Here is an 18,612-nt window from a genome sequence, read left to right on the forward strand (position 1 = left end):
TTAAAAGCTCCATTCTATGAAAGACATACTATCAGGCAAGAGTTAATTAGCCTATTAGAGTCCTTCAGTGATTGCTTAATTATAATCTATATGTACATAAAAGTAAAAAGGAAATAATAAAACTAAACCAATTGGAAAAGAGAAAACACACAGCGTAGATTGATCACTTCAAGATGGCAAAACTGAGCTCATAGATTTAACTAATGCTCACCCAATACTCCACCCCAATATCCACTGAAATAGTCAAAGGAATTAAAAAATACCTGGGTAAGAAAATGTGCAGCCCACTGAAAATCACAGTGGAGTGCCAGCTGTCTGTGGATCTAGGGAACCTCCAAGAAAACAAGGCTGCAAAGCATCTGGCTGAAGCATTAAACGCCACAGATAACATGCAAAGCAGAGTGTAGAGACAAGGAGCAAAAAGAGAAGAGGCTGCTGCTCCAGCTCCACAACCGTCAGCATCTGAATTGAAAATTTGTAATTTCAGCGCTGAAAATAAATGCTTTGGCAGCAAACCTCCATGCTTCATAGCAAATCTAAAAGTTTCCATCCTTCCATCTAGACCTGAAACATCAGAACAGTACCGCGCAGAAGTTCAAAAGAGCCTATCTCAACCAACAATGCAGAGCACACAGACACCATCCTGTCACTGCAATTACCGCACCAATAGATACTTCAAGACCCTGAGGCTAAAGGAGTGACTGTTTTTTCCAACTGAAATAAATTTTCCCCCTGGAAAATTTACTACGAGAGAGAGAGAACAGCTTTAAAATATGATTAGAATTCCCAACTGCAGAAATCTCAACCGTAGAAATCCTGAAAAAACTTGAGAGAACACCATGTATATGAATAGAGAGCAATATGAAATCAGGTAAGTCTACTAAGACTGCTTTCAGCTATAAAACAACTGAATGATTTTTCAAAGAAACGGAGTAGGAGCAGTAAATCGCACACTACACAACGAAAAGCCAGACAAGCTTGAAAATTTCTCATAGAATGCAAATAAGAGCAAAGATGAAAGGGGCATTGTGAGAGTTCACCTTCCAGGAATGATAGAATGGGTGGTTGAGACCACTCTTCCACTAAGAACTAAGGAAAGCAGAATCCAAGTATAAGGGCGGTCAACATGATGAGGAATGAAGGAACCAAGATCCAGAAAATGAAAAATATCTAAAGAGACAATTCTGGTATTAGAGCTGCTTTTGCCTAAAAGCATCTGCAGATTCTAAAGGCCACTACTACTAAAAAGGCTAAGATGAGCATAGCTTCTGACAGACTCAAGGGTCAATAACTGGAGTGAGGGCATGCGAAGAGGAGGGAAAAGCTCTTAGACTGTGAATTAGAGCCTCAAAGGGCTACTTGCAAGAAGTAAAGGTAAGTCCAAAACATTTTAGTTCATAGGGCCTGAAGGACAATTTTAAATCATCTCAATTTCCTGAATGCATTAAACTGACCTGGGATTGTTAGTACCTCTAGAATAACAACATACCAGAAGAGAAGCAAAGGTAAATCCTTTCTGGGAGAAGACAGTATCAATTCAGATTATCACCATAACTTTTCACACACATACCTGGTATTCAATAAGAAATAAATAAGCACACGAAAAGAAAAACCCCTACCCTGGCTGGTGTGGCTCAGTGGATTGAGCGCCAGAGTGCAAATCAAAGGGTTGCTAGTTTGATTCCCAGTCAGGGCACATGCCTAGGTTGCGGGCCAGGTACGCAGTAAGGGGCACATGAAAGGCAACCAACTACACAGTGATGTTTCTTTCCCTCTCTTTCTCCTTCTCTTACCCTCTATCTAAAAATAAGTAAATGAAGCCCTGGCTGGTGTAGCTCAGTGGATTGAGCATGGGCCTGCAAACCAGACAATCGCGGTTCGATTCCCAGTCAGGGCACATGCCTGGGTTGCAGACCAGTTCCCTGCAGGCCAGTTCCCAGCAGGGGACACACGAAAGGCAACCATACATTGATGTTTCTCTCCCTCTCTCCTTCCCTTCCCCTCTAAAGATAAATAAATAAAATCTTTAAAAAAATTTAAAAAAAATAAAAAATAAAAATAAGTAAATGAATCTTAAAATTAAAAAAAGGAAAAACCCAAATCAGGAGAAATAACACACAAAAGCAAACCCTCAGAGGAATACATACTATGGAATGGGTTGAAAGAACAGAGATACAAGATAGGGAATTGCATAAGAGGCCTAAAAACTATAAAATAAAACTGAATTAAAAATCTAGAACTGAAAATTAAAATAAATGAAATTTAAAAATCAGTAAATGGCATGTTGCCTCTGTTTAGAATGTTGAAAGTCACAAGAGACTGTTGCTTTTTCCCTCACAACCAAAACAGGGCAGATATAGTTTTTCTGAATCCAGCAGAGTAATGAGGATCAAAGAAGCCTAAGTGAACTAAATTCCAATAGGAAAAAGAAATATTTTAAGAAATAATGGAGAAGAACTTGCCAAAACTGATGGGAGTAATTATCCCACAGATACAAGAAGCTAAATAAGCAGGTAAGTAAAAAGAACATCACAGCTAGGCACATCACGGTCAGATTTCTGAAAAAGATAAGGAATACAACTGAAAAGGGGCCAGTGGGGAAAGGGGGAAGGAAAGCACATTTTCTGCAAAGAGGAAAAACAAAATGTACAGCTGACTTCTCATCAGAAATGATGGAGTTCAGGAGACAATGAAATAATGTACTTAAAGGACCTAAAGAGAAAACTGCCTTGTCTATTCAGAATTCTACATCCAAAAAAATAATCAAAATTGAAGGTGAAATAAAGATGTTTTCAGACAGACAATAACTGAATGAATTCACCTCCAGCAAATGTAACTAAATACTAAAGGATTCGCTCCAGACAGAAGAAAATGACTGATCTCAAAAAGAAGCTCAGAGATGCAGAAGGAAATGGAGGAGCGACTGAGAGAGAAAACCTAAATAAATAATGACTTATAAAATAGTGTCTGTGGACCTCCAATATGAGAACTAAAATACATAGCAATAATATAAAAAGTGGAAGTAAAGAATGAATGTAATTAACATGTTCTAAAGACCCGCATTGTCCAACAAATGGTCAAAGTAATGTCAAAGATGCATTTAGGACCGACTAAATGAACAGTAAAAGAATATATAACTGGTAAGCTAAAAAAGAGAGGAAAACTGAATAATTGAAAATAATCAAAAGAAAGCAAGAAAAGATTACAGAATAGGCAGAGTAAACAGAAATAAATAATAAAATGGAAAATTTAAAGTCCTATATGATATATACATACACACACAACAAATATGTATATATATAACTACACATACACATATATATGTATATATATGAGGTCTGTCTGGAAAAAGTCCAGCCATTGTTAATATAACAAGAATGGTTTGCATGACATCAATGTAACCTGGCAGCCAAGGAGTATGGACTACAATGCACATGTATGAACAATGACAACTTCACTGTACAAGTCAGTGGGAGTGGTACACACCACTGAGTGAGCATGTGCACTATGTGGCCATCGCATTCAAAATGACTGAGCAAAGAGAGCAATGAATCTGCATCAAATTTTACATCAAGCTTTAACATTCCTCTGTGGAAACTATTCAGATGATTCAGAAGGCCACGGCTATGGGCAACTGGTGATCGGCAGCTTTATTACAACAATGTGCCCACTCATGCATCACATCTTGTTCAGAATTTTTTGGCAAAACTTCAAATTACCCAGGTGGCGCACTCCTGCCTGCCCAATAGTCCAGATTTGGCACCCTGTGACTTCTAGCTTTTCCCCAAACTAAAATCACCTTTCAAAGGGAGGAGATTTCATTCCCTTGATGAGATTCAGGAGAATACAACAGGCCAACTGATGGTGATTAGGAGAACTGTGTGAGGTCCCAAGGTGTCTATTTTAAAGGGGACTAAGGTATCACTTCCTATGCACAACGTTTCTTGTATCTTACATCTTTCTCAATAAATGTCTCAAATTTTTCAAATCACATGGCTGGACAACATCTGGATGGACCTCATACATGCTGTCTACCAGAGACCCACCTCAGAACAAAAGATACGCACCAACTAAAAGGGATAAAAAAAAAGACATTTCATAAAAATGGAAATGAAAAAACATGGGGTATCGATGTGTACATTTGTTAAAACTGACTTTTAAACAAAGGCTGTATTAAGGGACAAAGGACATTAAATAATGAAAAGGGAGCCATCCAACAAGAGGATATAACCCTTATAAACAGTTATGCACCCAACATGGGAACACATAAATATATAAAGCAAATCTTGATGGACATAAAGGGAGAGACCGATGGTAATACATCCTAGTTGAGGATTTTAACAACCCACTGACATCAATATCGATGGATAGATCTTCCACACAGAAAATCAACAAGGAAATGGTGGCCTTCAATGACACACTAGATCAGATGGATGTAATTCATATCTACACAACATTTCATTCTAAAGCAGCAAAATATACATTCTTCCCAAGCGCACATGAAACATTTTCTAGAATAGACCACATTAGAACACAAAATAAATCTCAATAAATTAAAGACAACTGAAATCATATCCAGCATCTTCTATGACCATAATGGTATGAACTTACTAATCAATCACAAGAAAAAAAAAGAAAAACACACAAAGACATGGCAGCTAAGTACCATGTTACTAAACAATGAATGGGTTAATAGTAAGACCAAGGAAGAAAGCATATCTTGAAACAAATAAAAATGAGAATACAATATCCCAAAATCTATGGGACACAGAAAAAGCAGTCCTAAAAAGAAAATTCATAGCAGTACAGGCCTACCTCAACAAATGAGGAATTTCAAATAAACTAACTTTACACCTAAAGGAACTTGAAAAAGAGTACCAAAGCCCAGAGATAGTGGAAGAAAGGAAATAATAAAGATAAGAGCAGAAATAAATGAGATAGTCTTTAAAATATACAAAAGATCAATAAAATCAAAATCTGGTTCTTAGAAAAGATAAACAAAATTGACAAATCTTTAAAAAGACCCATCAAGAAAAAAGGGAAGAGAATGCAAATAAAATCAGAAAGAAGCAACAACTGACACCAAAGAAACATAAAGGACTGTAAGAAAATATTACGAACAACTATATGCCAACAAATTGGACGATCTGCAAGAAATGGATAAATTCCTGGAAATGTACAATCTTCCAGAGCTGAATCAGGCAGAATCAGAGAATCTGAATAGATAGATTAAAACTAGTTAAATTGAAGCAGTAATCAAAAAACTTCCAATAACAAAAAAGTCCTGGCAAGATGGCTTTACAGGTGAATTTTACTCATCATTCAAAAAACTAACACCTTTCTTTCTCAAATTATTTCAAAAATTCATGCGAATGGGAGACTTTGAGCTCATTTTAAGAGGCCAGAATTATCCTAATTCCAAAACTAGATAAAGATACTACAAAAAAATTATAGGCCTGTATCTCTGATGAACATGTACTAATTAGCAAACCAAATTCAGCAACACATTAAAAAGATCATACACCACGATCAACTGAGATTCTTGCAGGGATGCAAGTTTGTTATAAAATCCATAAATCAATAAATGTGATATACCACATAAACAAAATAAAGGATTAAAATCACATGATCTTATCAATAGATGCACAAAAAGCATTTGATAAAACCCAACAGCTATTTGATAAAAACTCCCAGCAAAGTGGGAATAGAGGGAACATACCCCAACTTAATAAAGGCCACAGATGATAAACCCACTGCCAGCATGATACTCAATGGGCAAAACCTACAAGCGTTCCTTTAATATGGGGAACAAGACAGGGATGTTTGCTTTTACCACTCGATTATTCGAGACAGTACTGGAAGTTTTAGCCATAGCAATTACACAAAAAGAAGTAGTAAAAGGCACCCAAATTGGAAAGGAGGAAGTAAAATTGTCATCAGTTGCAGATGACATGATACTATATATAGAGAACCCTAAAACTTCCAACAAAAAAAATACTAGAACTGATAAATAAATTCGGTAAAGTAGCAGGATACAAAATAAGTATCCAAAATCATTTGCATTTTTATGTAACAATAATAAACTATTAGGAAAGAAAATGAAGAAAATCCCTTTTACAATTACATCAAAAAAGAATACACCTAGGAATAAATTTAATCAAGGATGTGAAGAACCTGTACTTGAAAAATTATAAGATACTGAAGAAAGAAACTGAAGACGATACAAATAAGTTTAAGTATATAGTGCATTCAGGTACAAGAAGAATTAACATCATTAAAATGCCTATCAGTAAATGAGTAGATAAAACTATGGTATATTTACACAATGGAATAGTACTCAACCATAGAAAAGGAAATCTTACCCTTTGCAACAACATATACTGACCTGGAGAGCATTGTGCTAAATGAAATAAGCCAGTCACAGAGAAGTACCATATGACTTCACTTATATGTAGAATCTAGTGAACATAATAAACTAATAAACAAAATAGAAACAGACTCACAGATACAGAGAGCAGCTGTCAGAGGGGCAGGTGGGGTTGAGAGCTGGGTGAGAAGGGTGAAGGGGTTAAGTCAAAAAAAAAAAATCCTCAAGGACACAGACAACATTACAGCGATTACCAGAGGAAATCCCTTTTATAATTACATCAAAAAAGAATACACCTAGGAATAAATTTAATCAAGGATGTGAAGAACCTGTACTTGAAAAATTATAAGATACTGAAGAAAGAAACTGAAGACGATACAAATAAGTTTAAGTATATAGTGCATTCAGGTACAAGAAGAATTAACATCATTAAAATGCCTATCAGTAAATGAGTAGATAAAACTATGGTATATTTACACAATGGAATAGTACTCAACCATAGAAAAGGAAATCTTACCCTTTGCAACAACATATACTGACCTGGAGAGCATTGTGCTAAATGAAATAAGCCAGTCACAGAGAAGTACCATATGACTTCACTTATATGTAGAATCTAGTGAACATAATAAACTAATAAACAAAATAGAAACAGACTCACAGATACAGAGAGCAGCTGTCAGAGGGGCAGGTGGGGTTGAGAGCTGGGTGAGAAGGGGGAAGGGGTTAAGTCAAAAAAAAAAAATCCTCAAGGACACAGACAACAGTACAGCGATTACCAGAGGAAAGGGGGTGTAGGGGGAGGGTACTACAGGTTATAAGAGGGATAAATGGTGATAGGAGACTTGACTTGTGGTGGTGAACACACAATACAACATATAGATGATGTCATTATAGAATTGTATACCTGAAACCTATATAATTTTATTAACCAATGTCACCCCAATGAATTCAATAAAAAATAAAAATCAATAAAAGTTATACAATGCTCAATTCTTCTATTTCACTCTGCTGGTGTTTTGGTGTTCTGAGAAACATTTCTGTTCTATTGCAAATTTCAAATAAAAAATCCTGGAGTTTATTTTGAAAAAGAAATAAAAATAAAAAGCCTACTCATGCCTTCAAATATAGCTCGTATTCTATCCCCTCTTAAGAAACTTGAATACTCCAAACTAAGTCCTCAACATAAGCTCATTCATTTAACAATATAATTATACACAGCCATCATATAAAAATATAAGCCAAATTATATAAGCATTATCTAATTTTCATGTATTTTTAGCTAGCTTCTCCCTCTCATTTATAATAGTAATGAAAACAACAATTTATATTTAATGAGTGATTAAGATAAGCCAGGCTCTGTTCTAAGCGTGGATACACATGACCTCATTCACTGTTTACTTCAGCCCGATAGGATGGTAAGTTATTACGTGTTATTTAAAGGAAGGAATTATTCAGCGTTATCTTTGCAAGCCTCCCCTCTCCCTGCCTAGCACTGTGACCTACGGCATACATGCAGGGGGTAAGGGGAAAGAGGCAACAGTACTTTAGCACTACCCCACTTATTCAGATGTTTCTGAATAAGACAGCATAGATGAAATGAACTTTATCATTTTTCATAGCGCTGATTCTAGGTACTTAACTCTCTTCATCTGCAGACAGGGTAATATTTCCTTCCTTTGGACATATGGGTATATATGTTCAAGCCTTTGTCCTAAGCTTTCTTTTTCCTTTATCAGAGATATGATCTAGTTGCATGGCTTGAACTATCACCCTGATCCAGTAATTTCTAAAGCTACATTTCTAGCCAAAGATCTGGACAGATTTTCCATTTGAACCCTACAAGCAGTGGTTAGAAGTCAGATAAGTAAACTGACTCAATTACTCAGTTCACTTTTGTTAAGTTAAAAACTGTAAGCAGCCATGAAAATTCAGGCAGTTATAAAGTTTTAATTATTCCTGTTCTTAATTACATATTGCTTATATTAATTAATTAAGCACTGATTCAAGAAAGGATATAGCCATATTAAGAAAAGACACAGACAATTCTCAGAAACAATATAAACCATCAATAAAAATATAAAAAGATGCTGAACTCCATTTTAAAATATAAAATTTAAAAAGACACTTTTTTCATCTATCAAATTAGTAAAGACTAAGAAGCCTAAAATAACTAGTGTGCTGGCAAGAAGGTAAGGAAACAGGACTCTCACTCACTGTTGACAGAGTAAACTAGCTTTTCGGAGAACAATTTGGAAATACCGAAAATTTTCATACACATGCTCTTTTACCCCTCTATTCCATATTCACAAACTTATTCTACAGTGTATTTAAACACTGCACAAAGACACTTGTAAAAGTGGGTTCAATAAATACATCTGCAGTGAAAACTTTGGGAGCATGGAAAGAGAACTGGTTAAATAAGTTATGACACACCTATAAAATACCATATGGTTATCAAATCAGCTGAGATAAAGTTATATGTACTCACACAGAAAAATTTCCAAAAACAAGTTGGAAAACAGTATGCATGACCCAACTGGTTAGTTTTGTTACATATGTATCATATATCGTAAATATTTAATTATATACACACACAAAAAAAAACCATAGCTATTAATAGCTATTAAAAGGTTATCTCTGGAGAGACAGTTGGCATATATGATCTCACTTTTTATTTCACATATTGTTTGAACTTTGTAATTTTTTTTTAAAAAGTCAAACCAACAATTAACTTTACCAAAAAATTAAAAATAAACATACACATCAGGGTCAGAGATGCTGCTAACGAAGATAAATCCCACGGCTAGAGGAGAGGGGTGTACCCAGGCCACTTCACCTCCCTTCCTACTCACATCTCCTTTTGTCTCACCTCAGGTGTCAACCTGATCCAAACGAATCTGAGGTGAGGTGAGACTCCAGAGATCTCTGAGGGAAGATCCCAGACAGCAATTCTGTTCTAGTATGGGGGACAGAAGAAAGGGCCAGGGCAGGCAATGCCCATCAGCGGTGATGGAGAGGGCAACTCCTCGATCTGGCTGAGACAACTATGCCTGCTTAAGGGAAGATCTTTGTGTTGTGTTTATTTCAAATCTTCCTTTGTTGTTGTTAAGTATTGTTCCCGAGTGTCTACCCACCTCTCATCAGCTATGGGCTTAGAAAATCAGGTAATAACAAAGTCTATTATAACTGCTTATGAATTAAAGGTGCACAGGCTCTCAACAAGCACCTTTGGGACTCAGAAATTTCTTTATTTTGATGCACAGACTTTGAAAATTGTATCTTTTTTTCCACATTTTTGTATCGTTGTTCAAGGACAGTTGTCTCCATGTCCCCTCACCCCCCCCCCCCCGCCCCAGGCATCCCCACGCGCTACCCTGGGTCCCACCCCTCTTTGGTTTGGTCCACGTGTCCTTTCCAGTTGTTCCTGAAAACCCTTCCCCGTTTTCCCCAATCCATGCCCCCCCACCTCCCCTTGGTCACTGTCAGTTTGTTCTTCATTTCACTGTCTCTGGTTATACTCTGCTTGCTTGTTTTGTTGATTAGGCTCCACTTATATATAGGTGAGATGACGTGGTATCTGTCTTTCACTGCCTGGCTTATTTCACTTAGACTTTAAAAATTATGTCTTAATTTCCTAGTCTTCAGTTATAATCTGGAGGTGAGGGTGCAAAATTGTTGAGTTCTATGTAAGCAAAGTATTACTAATAAAGTAGTTATTGCCACCCAATCCCTTGAATATGTAATTATGTACATTTAAAACAATAAATAATCTCACAGCAAACTTCAAAAGCTTCATGAATTAACCAAGAAGAAAGACCCTCAAATTTTAGTCGTTACATCAAAAGTTATGCTGTGAATAAAAAGTAATAAATAAAACTTATAATTTGTTATTCTATGCCTGTATTGTAAATTATAATACTATTGTCCTAATTAGACCATATGTGTAAAGATTTATCTTAGTGATTTTTTTACTCACTCTACAGCTGAAAATCAATATTCTGCATTCAGTTCCTATGCAGTACCATTTTAAAACTTCACTCTGCTCAGGACTGCTCAGTAAGCTTCACTGGCTATTACCGACCAATAATAAATCCTGAAAACCAGTTCAATCAGTCTCCGGATCTCCCAAAGACATGGAGGCATCCGCACCCCCCATGGTTCCATTATCAGCGTTCTCATGTATTCAAACATTCCGGTAATCACTTCACGTAGAGGAAATGAAAAATAACTCCCTTGGAGAATTCAAGACTTTCTAGTCTACTAACTTGGTAAAACTAAGTAAGAATTACTCTAAAGGTACACAACCAATATTATAAGAGGAAGCAGTATTGCTTAACAGTAACATAATGATTCCAGAATTCGTTTGTCCACCTACAGCAGTAGTGACACTTTGCCCCTCTAACTGAAGCTTTCTGGTATTTAGGGGTATGGCTTATCTCTGCTATCACACCAAGACTTCCTGAAGGTAGAAAGCATATCCAGTTCTTCTTAGTATCTCCACAGTGCATAGCTGTATGCATAATCAGCAGACAACATATTTGCAACCAGCCAAAATTACCTAAAATTTTAGTTTTGGCTATAGAAGAACTGTCCAACTGACTGGGCAATCAAATTTTAAAATCCTCACTATAAAACAACTTTTAGCCCCGGCTGGTGAGGCTCAGTGGATTCAGTGACAGCCTGCAAATGGAAAAGGCCGTGGTTTGACTCCTGGTCAGGGCTCATGCCTAGGGTTGTGGGGCAGGACCCCAGTTGGTGTGCGAGAGGCAACCGGTCCATGTATCTCTTGCACATCAATGTTTCTCTCCCTCTCTTTCTCCCTCCCTTCCCCTCTCTCTGAAAACAAAATAAATAAATAACTTTTTTTCAAAAACAACTTCAAAGAAGGTTATTTCTCACGGTTCTTTTTAAGAGGAAAAGGAAAGATACAAACTGAATTTCAAGCTGCCCAACTGTTAACTTCTTAACAAGAATACAAATACTACTGACTTCAGTAAAATAAAACCTATATAAACCAAGACCTCTCTCCTTTACATCAGGAGGTCAAAGGGGAATCAAACTCTACTCATTTCAGCCAGATCTGCAACCTGGCTTTACATTCCTTACAAATCTAAGAATAAAGAACTAATATTTCAAGTGATACTGCAATTTAAAATATCTTACAATTGCTTAACATTTAACCTTTATTTCTTGAAATCAGCCTGAAAGCTATTTTTACACACATAATATAAAATCATACAATCATTTGCAAGCAACTTAAAAAGATTTTCCCAATCATACCCAACTTTACACCAGGAAAAAAAAAAAGTACAATCACTTGAACCTCAGAGAACAACAAAGGTAATTAATTCTTGCGTCCAGAACAGAAAAGATCAGTGTTCAGACACAAGAACTGAATGGAGAACATTTAACTGAGCTAAATCTCACCACTAGACTTCATAGATGTCAAGAGGTACAGAAGCTCAGAGGCTGAAAGGAACTTTGAGATTACCTATTAAATTCGATAATTAATTAACCCTCAGTTACCGATGAAACAGAAAAGCTATGGGGCCTGCATTTAAAATAATGGCCTACGTACCCAAAGTGCACAATTAAAGGTGAAAACACCTTGAAAAAGTAGCCCCCCGCATACACACAAAAATTATCTTTTTACTAATAATCCCATGTGTGGGAATCTAAAATATAGATAGAAAAGGTCACCTACAGGAAGATGTTCGTGACAGCATTCTTCATTATAGCAAAACAAAAGAATTTCGACATCCACGACAGGAGAACAGAGGCAGTATGCAGTATACTAGGCACAGGCTTTGGACCTGGAAAGACCTGGATTCAAACGCCAACTTCTCCACTTGAGAGCTGTGAGGCCTATAGCAAATCACTTATTATTTGAGACTCAGTTACCTCAACCGTAGAATGGGGGGATATTACCATCTTCTTCACAGGGTTGTGTAAGGATTGAACACATGTAAAAAGGGTTGGCACAGTACCTGGAGCTCAGCGAGTGTTCAATAAATACTACTTTTATTGGCAACTATTAATATCCATTCACTGGAAGACTATACATACCTTTTAAATAATGGTTATAGGAAAATCTATATATACAAAACGTATAGTTAAAAACAACAGTGGTATGATCCTACTCATGTGTAAAAAATAAAACTACACATATACTTGTAAATGTGGAGGGAAAAGTATGAAAAGGGGTTAGTTATGGGTAAAAAAAGAAATTTGTTGGTAGATGTGATAAAGCATTTTACTTTATGTACTTCTATATTGTTTTACTTCAAGCATGTATTTAAATATTTTAAGTAATTTTTAAAATGCACCATGATTACCATGTAAAATTAATGTGCCACTATGACAGTGACTAGAAAAAATACACCAAAATTATACCAGTGGATCTAAATAAATTTTGGGTCAAAAATCTCTTTTCATTCTAAATGAATCCAAACTTTGCGTTATATTTTAATACCATTTTGTACTGGCTTATGTTCCAGGATAAGTTCGACTTTTGAAAATCACAAACAGAAAACATCTTCCTCACCTCACTTAACTCACTAGTCAATATGAACTTAACATATAGTCACTTCCCTTGTCTGTTCTCCTATTGCTAATGCAACTTTACCTAGAAGCCAAAACACCTACCAATGGTATGGTAAATACCTCCCAACCACACAGAAGTCAATAATAAAATCAAGTGTTTGAAAATAAAAACTATTAAATAGATAAACAGAGCCCCACATAATGAGAATAATGTTACCCTAACATTTTTATTAGCAGAGGAAAACTCATGAAGAAACCAACAATGATCAATTAAACCAACAGAAAATATACATATATATACTTTCAAAAATTAATAGAATTAGAGTATATTTTTAAGTTCATAAAAAAACATTAAAACCATTCTACATCGGTACTGCACTTTACAGTTTAAAAGCAATTTTACATATCATTCTTCTGACAACCCCCAGCAGATGGGCAGGTACAGAGCCCTTCCATGGGAAGGTAAGTTATATCCCAAATACACTGCTTCCACATCATGTCTTCTTTCACTATCCCACATCACATTATTAACTTTAATATGGTTTTACTAAAAGCAATCACATTTCTGAACTCCCCTGAGCCTGTATCGTGGAAACCTACGAACTCTGTTATACCTCATCCTGTTAGGCAGGCAGAGGAGGGCATAAGTCCTTACGCACAGACAACTCAGCAAGAACACCAATCTTTCCAGAGATGTCAAAACTTACAAACACTAAAGTTGCAGCATACGCCAAGCAGCATAACCAAATTCATGATGAATGGGTCAGAAAACTAAGGAATGTAAAGAGTGGCTGAAGGAGTTAAAAGTTGATGAACTTAGAAAGAAGGGGAGAGTAAAACACGCACACACAAATTTTATCATCAGACACGTCAAGGGCCATCATATAAAGGAAAGAGATACCCAGTAAGGCCCAGTGGTTAAAAAAAAAAGGCAATTCAACATTTGTCCCACAGACATTAACTGGGTATTGACTCTGTGCCAGAAGCTTGTGCTCCACTAGGCAAGGCACACAGAGGTAAGAGAAGTCCTAAAATCTTCAAGAGGTTCAGACTAGTAGAGGAGACAAGAAAATTAGTAACACAGATGAAAAGTATTGAGAAAGCTATGGGAACACAGAGAATGAGGACTCTCATTGTTTGGGGGTGGGGCTAGCACAGAAAATTCACTGAACACATGAGTAGCAGTTTCAGAAGTAGACATGGTAGGGAATGGCAGTACTAGGAAGAGAGCAGCATGGAGACATGAAGCTCTGTAGCTGATCTGGAGTGGGTGGCTTTAAGCTGAGGGTAGAGAATGCCAGTGGTGAAGCACACAAGGGACCTCACAGTCTCCATGCCAGGAAGTGTAGGCTCTAACACTCAAGCTATGGAACTCTTAATTAGAGGCTATAGTAAGTAGGAGTAGCATGCTTAAAAAAAAAATACATAAAACTGCTCATTCCAGAAGGACAGACTCCTAAAGGATAACTGTGGAAATAAAGAGATTAATTATAGAGCCAATATTGTTAGTCTATCTAGGTGGAAACAATGATGAAAAGAGAGATTCAAGAAATATCTAGGAGGTTAAACATCTAATAGAACTACTGGGGAAGGAGAATGAGGGGAAGGAGAGGGGCCAGGATGACCTCCAGACTTCACCCTGGTTGGCTGGTGAATAGATGCCCAATGCAGGTAATACAGGAAGACAAATCCATGCAATTGCTCAAACAACAGTAGTGCTGAAGGCCAGGAATTGGTTTGTTATAGTCCGGAGAAAAGGGGTGTGGAAAGCAGGACGGAAGAAGAGCAAAGATGAATTTACCTCTGGTGTTGTGTAATGTAAGGTGGCTATTCAGTGAGGCTACTGAGTGGCAGGTGAAAAAAGAATGGACTAGGGGAGTAACTGAAGGCTAGCAGAGTGTGCAATGAGATCAACTTTAGATACCAACATTTAATGGGGAAGGGGGCTGAAAGAAAAACCTGAAAAACAAGTGAAAATTGATCAGAGTTGAATCAGGAGATAGGGTGTTGCCAAAATAGGCAAGAAAAAAAATTCAAGGAGGATGGGGAGGGTGAAAATTGAAGTTAAATGTACTACATAAAGCAAAGTTTACTAACAGAAGTTGTTGAAAAGAGAAATAGAGTACCTTGTGAGGTAACGAATGACATCATCAAGCAACTGATGAAGGCAGACAGAGTGTCTATGTAAGATCTTGACAAGAGAATTCTTACCTTAAATGAAAAGTATAGGTACATGACCTCTGCAGTATACCCTGCAATCCAGATCATGGCTAACCTCAACACCATAATGGCATTTCATCAAATACTCTTTTGCAATCCAACCAATAAATGGGATATTTGGTTATTCTAATAAAGGTTTTTTTTTTAAATGTCTACATACTTCATGTAACTCATAAGTAACCAATACTGAATTAAAACTTTTCACTAATTCTGCTCTTGGGGTATAAAATGTTGCTGCAGAAAGTGTGGAAATATCTGATCTGGTCTACTTCAAATTCAGATTGATTTCAAATGAACTCTTAACCTTCTTAACCTTCTCCACTCCTGCATCCCAATTCCCTTCATTACCATTCCCTTAACCCCTTCACTCTGATTAGAAAAAAAGACCTCATTACAAAGACTGCTCTGTCTCATCATCTTTCCCCAGATGCCTACATACCTTTTCAGCAGTCTGCCCTCCCTAAAACCATATTGTGCCTAATCATTTCAAATCCTCCCACCACTGCTGGCTATCTTCTATCACTAGCCCTTCCCTTCTGTTCTCCTCCATCTCCTCATGTCTACAGTCTACCCTAAAGTTGAAAAAACTTCACTTACTATTGTCCCACACTCCATTTTCCTCCTTTTACTACCAAATATCTCCATTCACCTACCACCCACAGAAAGGTTTCTGAGTCTACCCCTCTACAACAAAAATAAATAAATACAACCACTGACAAATGACATCTGATATACTGACAGCTTGTTCCCTAAGCTGCTTACTCAGTTCACTTACTCAGTTCTCAATTCCCTTGATCTCTCTGCAACTGACCAGAGAACTGACCAATGCCCTCCTTACTGCAGTTATTCTTTTAGCTTTTGTAACTAGGCAGGATGGTTTGTAGAAAATACTCTGGGTCCAAGAATCAGAAGACCTGTGTTCTAGACCCAACTATACTATTAATTAGCTGTCAGCCTCCCCACTTCTACTCTAACACCTCAGGTCTTCTGAAATACACTGACACCCAGTATAAACTTTCTCAAAACCTATTCTTCTCCTCCACAGTGCTTATCACAACTACTTAATTATATAATCAGCAATTGAATGGCCCACACACCTTTCCTACCCACACACCAGACTGTAAGCTTCATGAAGGCAGAGCGCAGGTTTCAGCAATGGCTTGCACCTCATCAGCGCACAATAAAAGCCCATCAACTGAATTAATGGTGGAATAAATGTTACAACCACTTCCTAAAAGACTGCTTATTGTTTTTACTATCCTAAGTAAAAAAAAAATTGTAGCATTTTATTTACTTTCAAAATTACTGACAAAATTTTAGACAGAAATCTCAGCTACCTAAAACACAGAGAATGATAAACAACATATACACATTTTACATGTAAAATTTAATTAAGAGAAAACTTGTCTTGCCCATCCTCAAGAATACAATGGGCTGGATAAGTTACCTACATTTCAGAACCAGAAGGTTTACTCTAAACTATGTTTAGGCAAATGTGTAAGTGCAAGTTTGACACTAAAACACTACTGTTTACATATCTGTTTAAATAATACCCACTGGTATTTCAGGTGTAAAACTTTAACATTGGCAAAAATGACGAGGTATATCACACTCTGCAAGAAAATCAAAAGAAAGTTTGTCAGCTAAGTTCATTTCAGTGTGATTTTAACTTTTACATGAATCAGGGGAAAACAAGTAATTGTTTAGTGACTAGAAGATGTCACTTTCAAATGCAAAATTTCAGATCAAGCAAGTAGGTGAAAGTTGTGTCAAGATTAATGACACACCACCTTGGTCAAACAATTTAAACAGATTACATGCTAATTTGCCTTTCAACTGCTGAGTGTGTCCTGTTCCTCAACCACACTGTAAGGTCTTTAGAGGCGACTTTGGTGTTAATTGTCCTATTTAAATATATAGAAATGCAGATGATTTCAATAATCTGTACTATGTTAAAACCCTGAAAAAGGCTTTTGAGGCTAAATGTATTTAAATAGTGCCACTTGAAAACAACGTACAAGTATTGAAAATCCCATGCTTCAACAATCCCTAGGTTAAGAGCCGTTAGGCTGTACAGTTGTAATCACCAGGAATGAAGCATTTCCTGGCGGAAACACTAACAGATACAATCACTTGAACCCTTTTCCAAGGCGCCCTCACCGTTAAATCACACCACTAGTTTCTGAGGGAGTAACTGTGCCCCCTGGCATCTTCTGTTCCGCCGCCTTGGGGCCCCGCACAAGTAGTCCCTGGAGAGCAACCAGCGCTTCTTAGGGACTTCGGCCGGGAAATCCCTGGCCAGGGAAGGCGGAGTTCAAGCGCCCCCCCCCCCGCCATCCCCCGCCGCCGCCCCTCCTTTCCTTGAAAATTAATGAATTGGCCGTACGATTGTTTATTTAATGAGGTGTGTAGTGGCCTCTACTGGTGCTTGTGCGAGCATAAGAATGTCCCACTCTTACAAGTGGGATGAGCCTGGGGGAGGGGAAGGAAGCTAGGGAGGCGAGAGGTGAACCTGCCTTCGGGTACAAAGCGCAGAACTACACTGGGTAGCCCCGGACTCATTCCCAGGCCGCCCCAACCCTGGAGGCGCCCCCGCCCGCCTACTTCATTCCCCACCCAGAGCGATCCGCTTTCCCTTCAGCAAGCCGAGACCAGTGGAGAAGTTCCTGCACGTTTCCTCCTGGATCCTAAACAAAAACACCGCAACCACAGCTGGTGCCGGTACAGCGTCCCAGCCCCCACCCGCCCGGCCCGCGCCCAGCGCCCGCCGCTTACCTGGGGACTGCGGCGAGGAATCACTCCTGGCGGCCGCAGCTCCCAGCGCCCAGTGCCCGAGCAGCAGCAAGCAACGAAGCCAAAAGGAGGGGGTGCTGAGGAGTCGCCGAGCTCCCCTCTCCGCCGCCATCTCTTGCCCGCGAGCGGCGGCGGCGGCTGTGCCGCGGAGCCCTTGCCTCCTTCCCTCCTGCACGCCTCAACCGGTCCTTCGCTGCAGGCTCGGCTCCGGAGACCGCCGCTGCTCCAGCCCGGCCCGACCCGGCCCGCGCGGCCTCTCTTCGCGGGAGGAGAGACTCGGGGGCGCCTCCCTCCTGCAGAGGGGAGGAGAGGGAGGAGAGGGGGGGAATCAGTACATTCCGGGCCGGGATGGGGGGGGCGGCAATCGGTCTCCAGGTTCCAGGCGCCGCCACCCGCCGCCGACTCCGGCTCCGCACACCAGCGCGAGGGGGGCGGAGACCGCGGAGTCCGGGGTTGTAGGCGGGGGCCTGGGGCGCACACCCCCGCGCACGCGCACGCGCGGCTCCCTCGCCAGCACCCCTCGGCTCCGCGCGCAGCCCGCCCCCGCTCCAATCCCGGTGGCCGCCTGGCAGGCCCGCTCCCCTCCCCCTTCTCCCCGGAGCTGCGACGGGGCGCGAGGCGTGCGCTGGCGTTCCCATTGGCTTCAGGAAAACCCCGGAGAAGCGGATCCTTCTCCTTCTCGCTTACAC

The 18,612-nt window shown here is 39.0% G+C and overlaps 1 protein-coding gene across 5 annotated transcripts in view; it reads right to left on the minus strand.

Moving 5' to 3' along the window:
• The window catches only part of NEO1 (neogenin 1), a 240,607-nt gene extending 222,396 nt beyond the window's left edge, over positions 1-18,211 (minus strand). For all 5 annotated transcript variants that reach the window (XM_037134533.2, XM_037134530.2, XM_037134529.2 and 2 more), the window contains exon 1: positions 17,906-18,211. In XM_037134533.2, the coding sequence (XP_036990428.2) occupies positions 17,906-18,035 (130 nt within the window). In that variant the 5' untranslated portion in view covers positions 18,036-18,211. The remainder of the gene's footprint in view (positions 1-17,905) is intronic.
• Between the last annotated feature and the right edge of the window lie 401 nt (positions 18,212-18,612).

This window comes from Artibeus jamaicensis, unplaced genomic scaffold (genome assembly GCF_021234435.1).
Source record: "Artibeus jamaicensis isolate MK-2021 breed Jamaican fruit bat unplaced genomic scaffold, CSHL_Jam_final scaffold_286, whole genome shotgun sequence".
NCBI classification, from domain to species: Eukaryota; Metazoa; Chordata; class Mammalia; order Chiroptera; family Phyllostomidae; genus Artibeus; species Artibeus jamaicensis.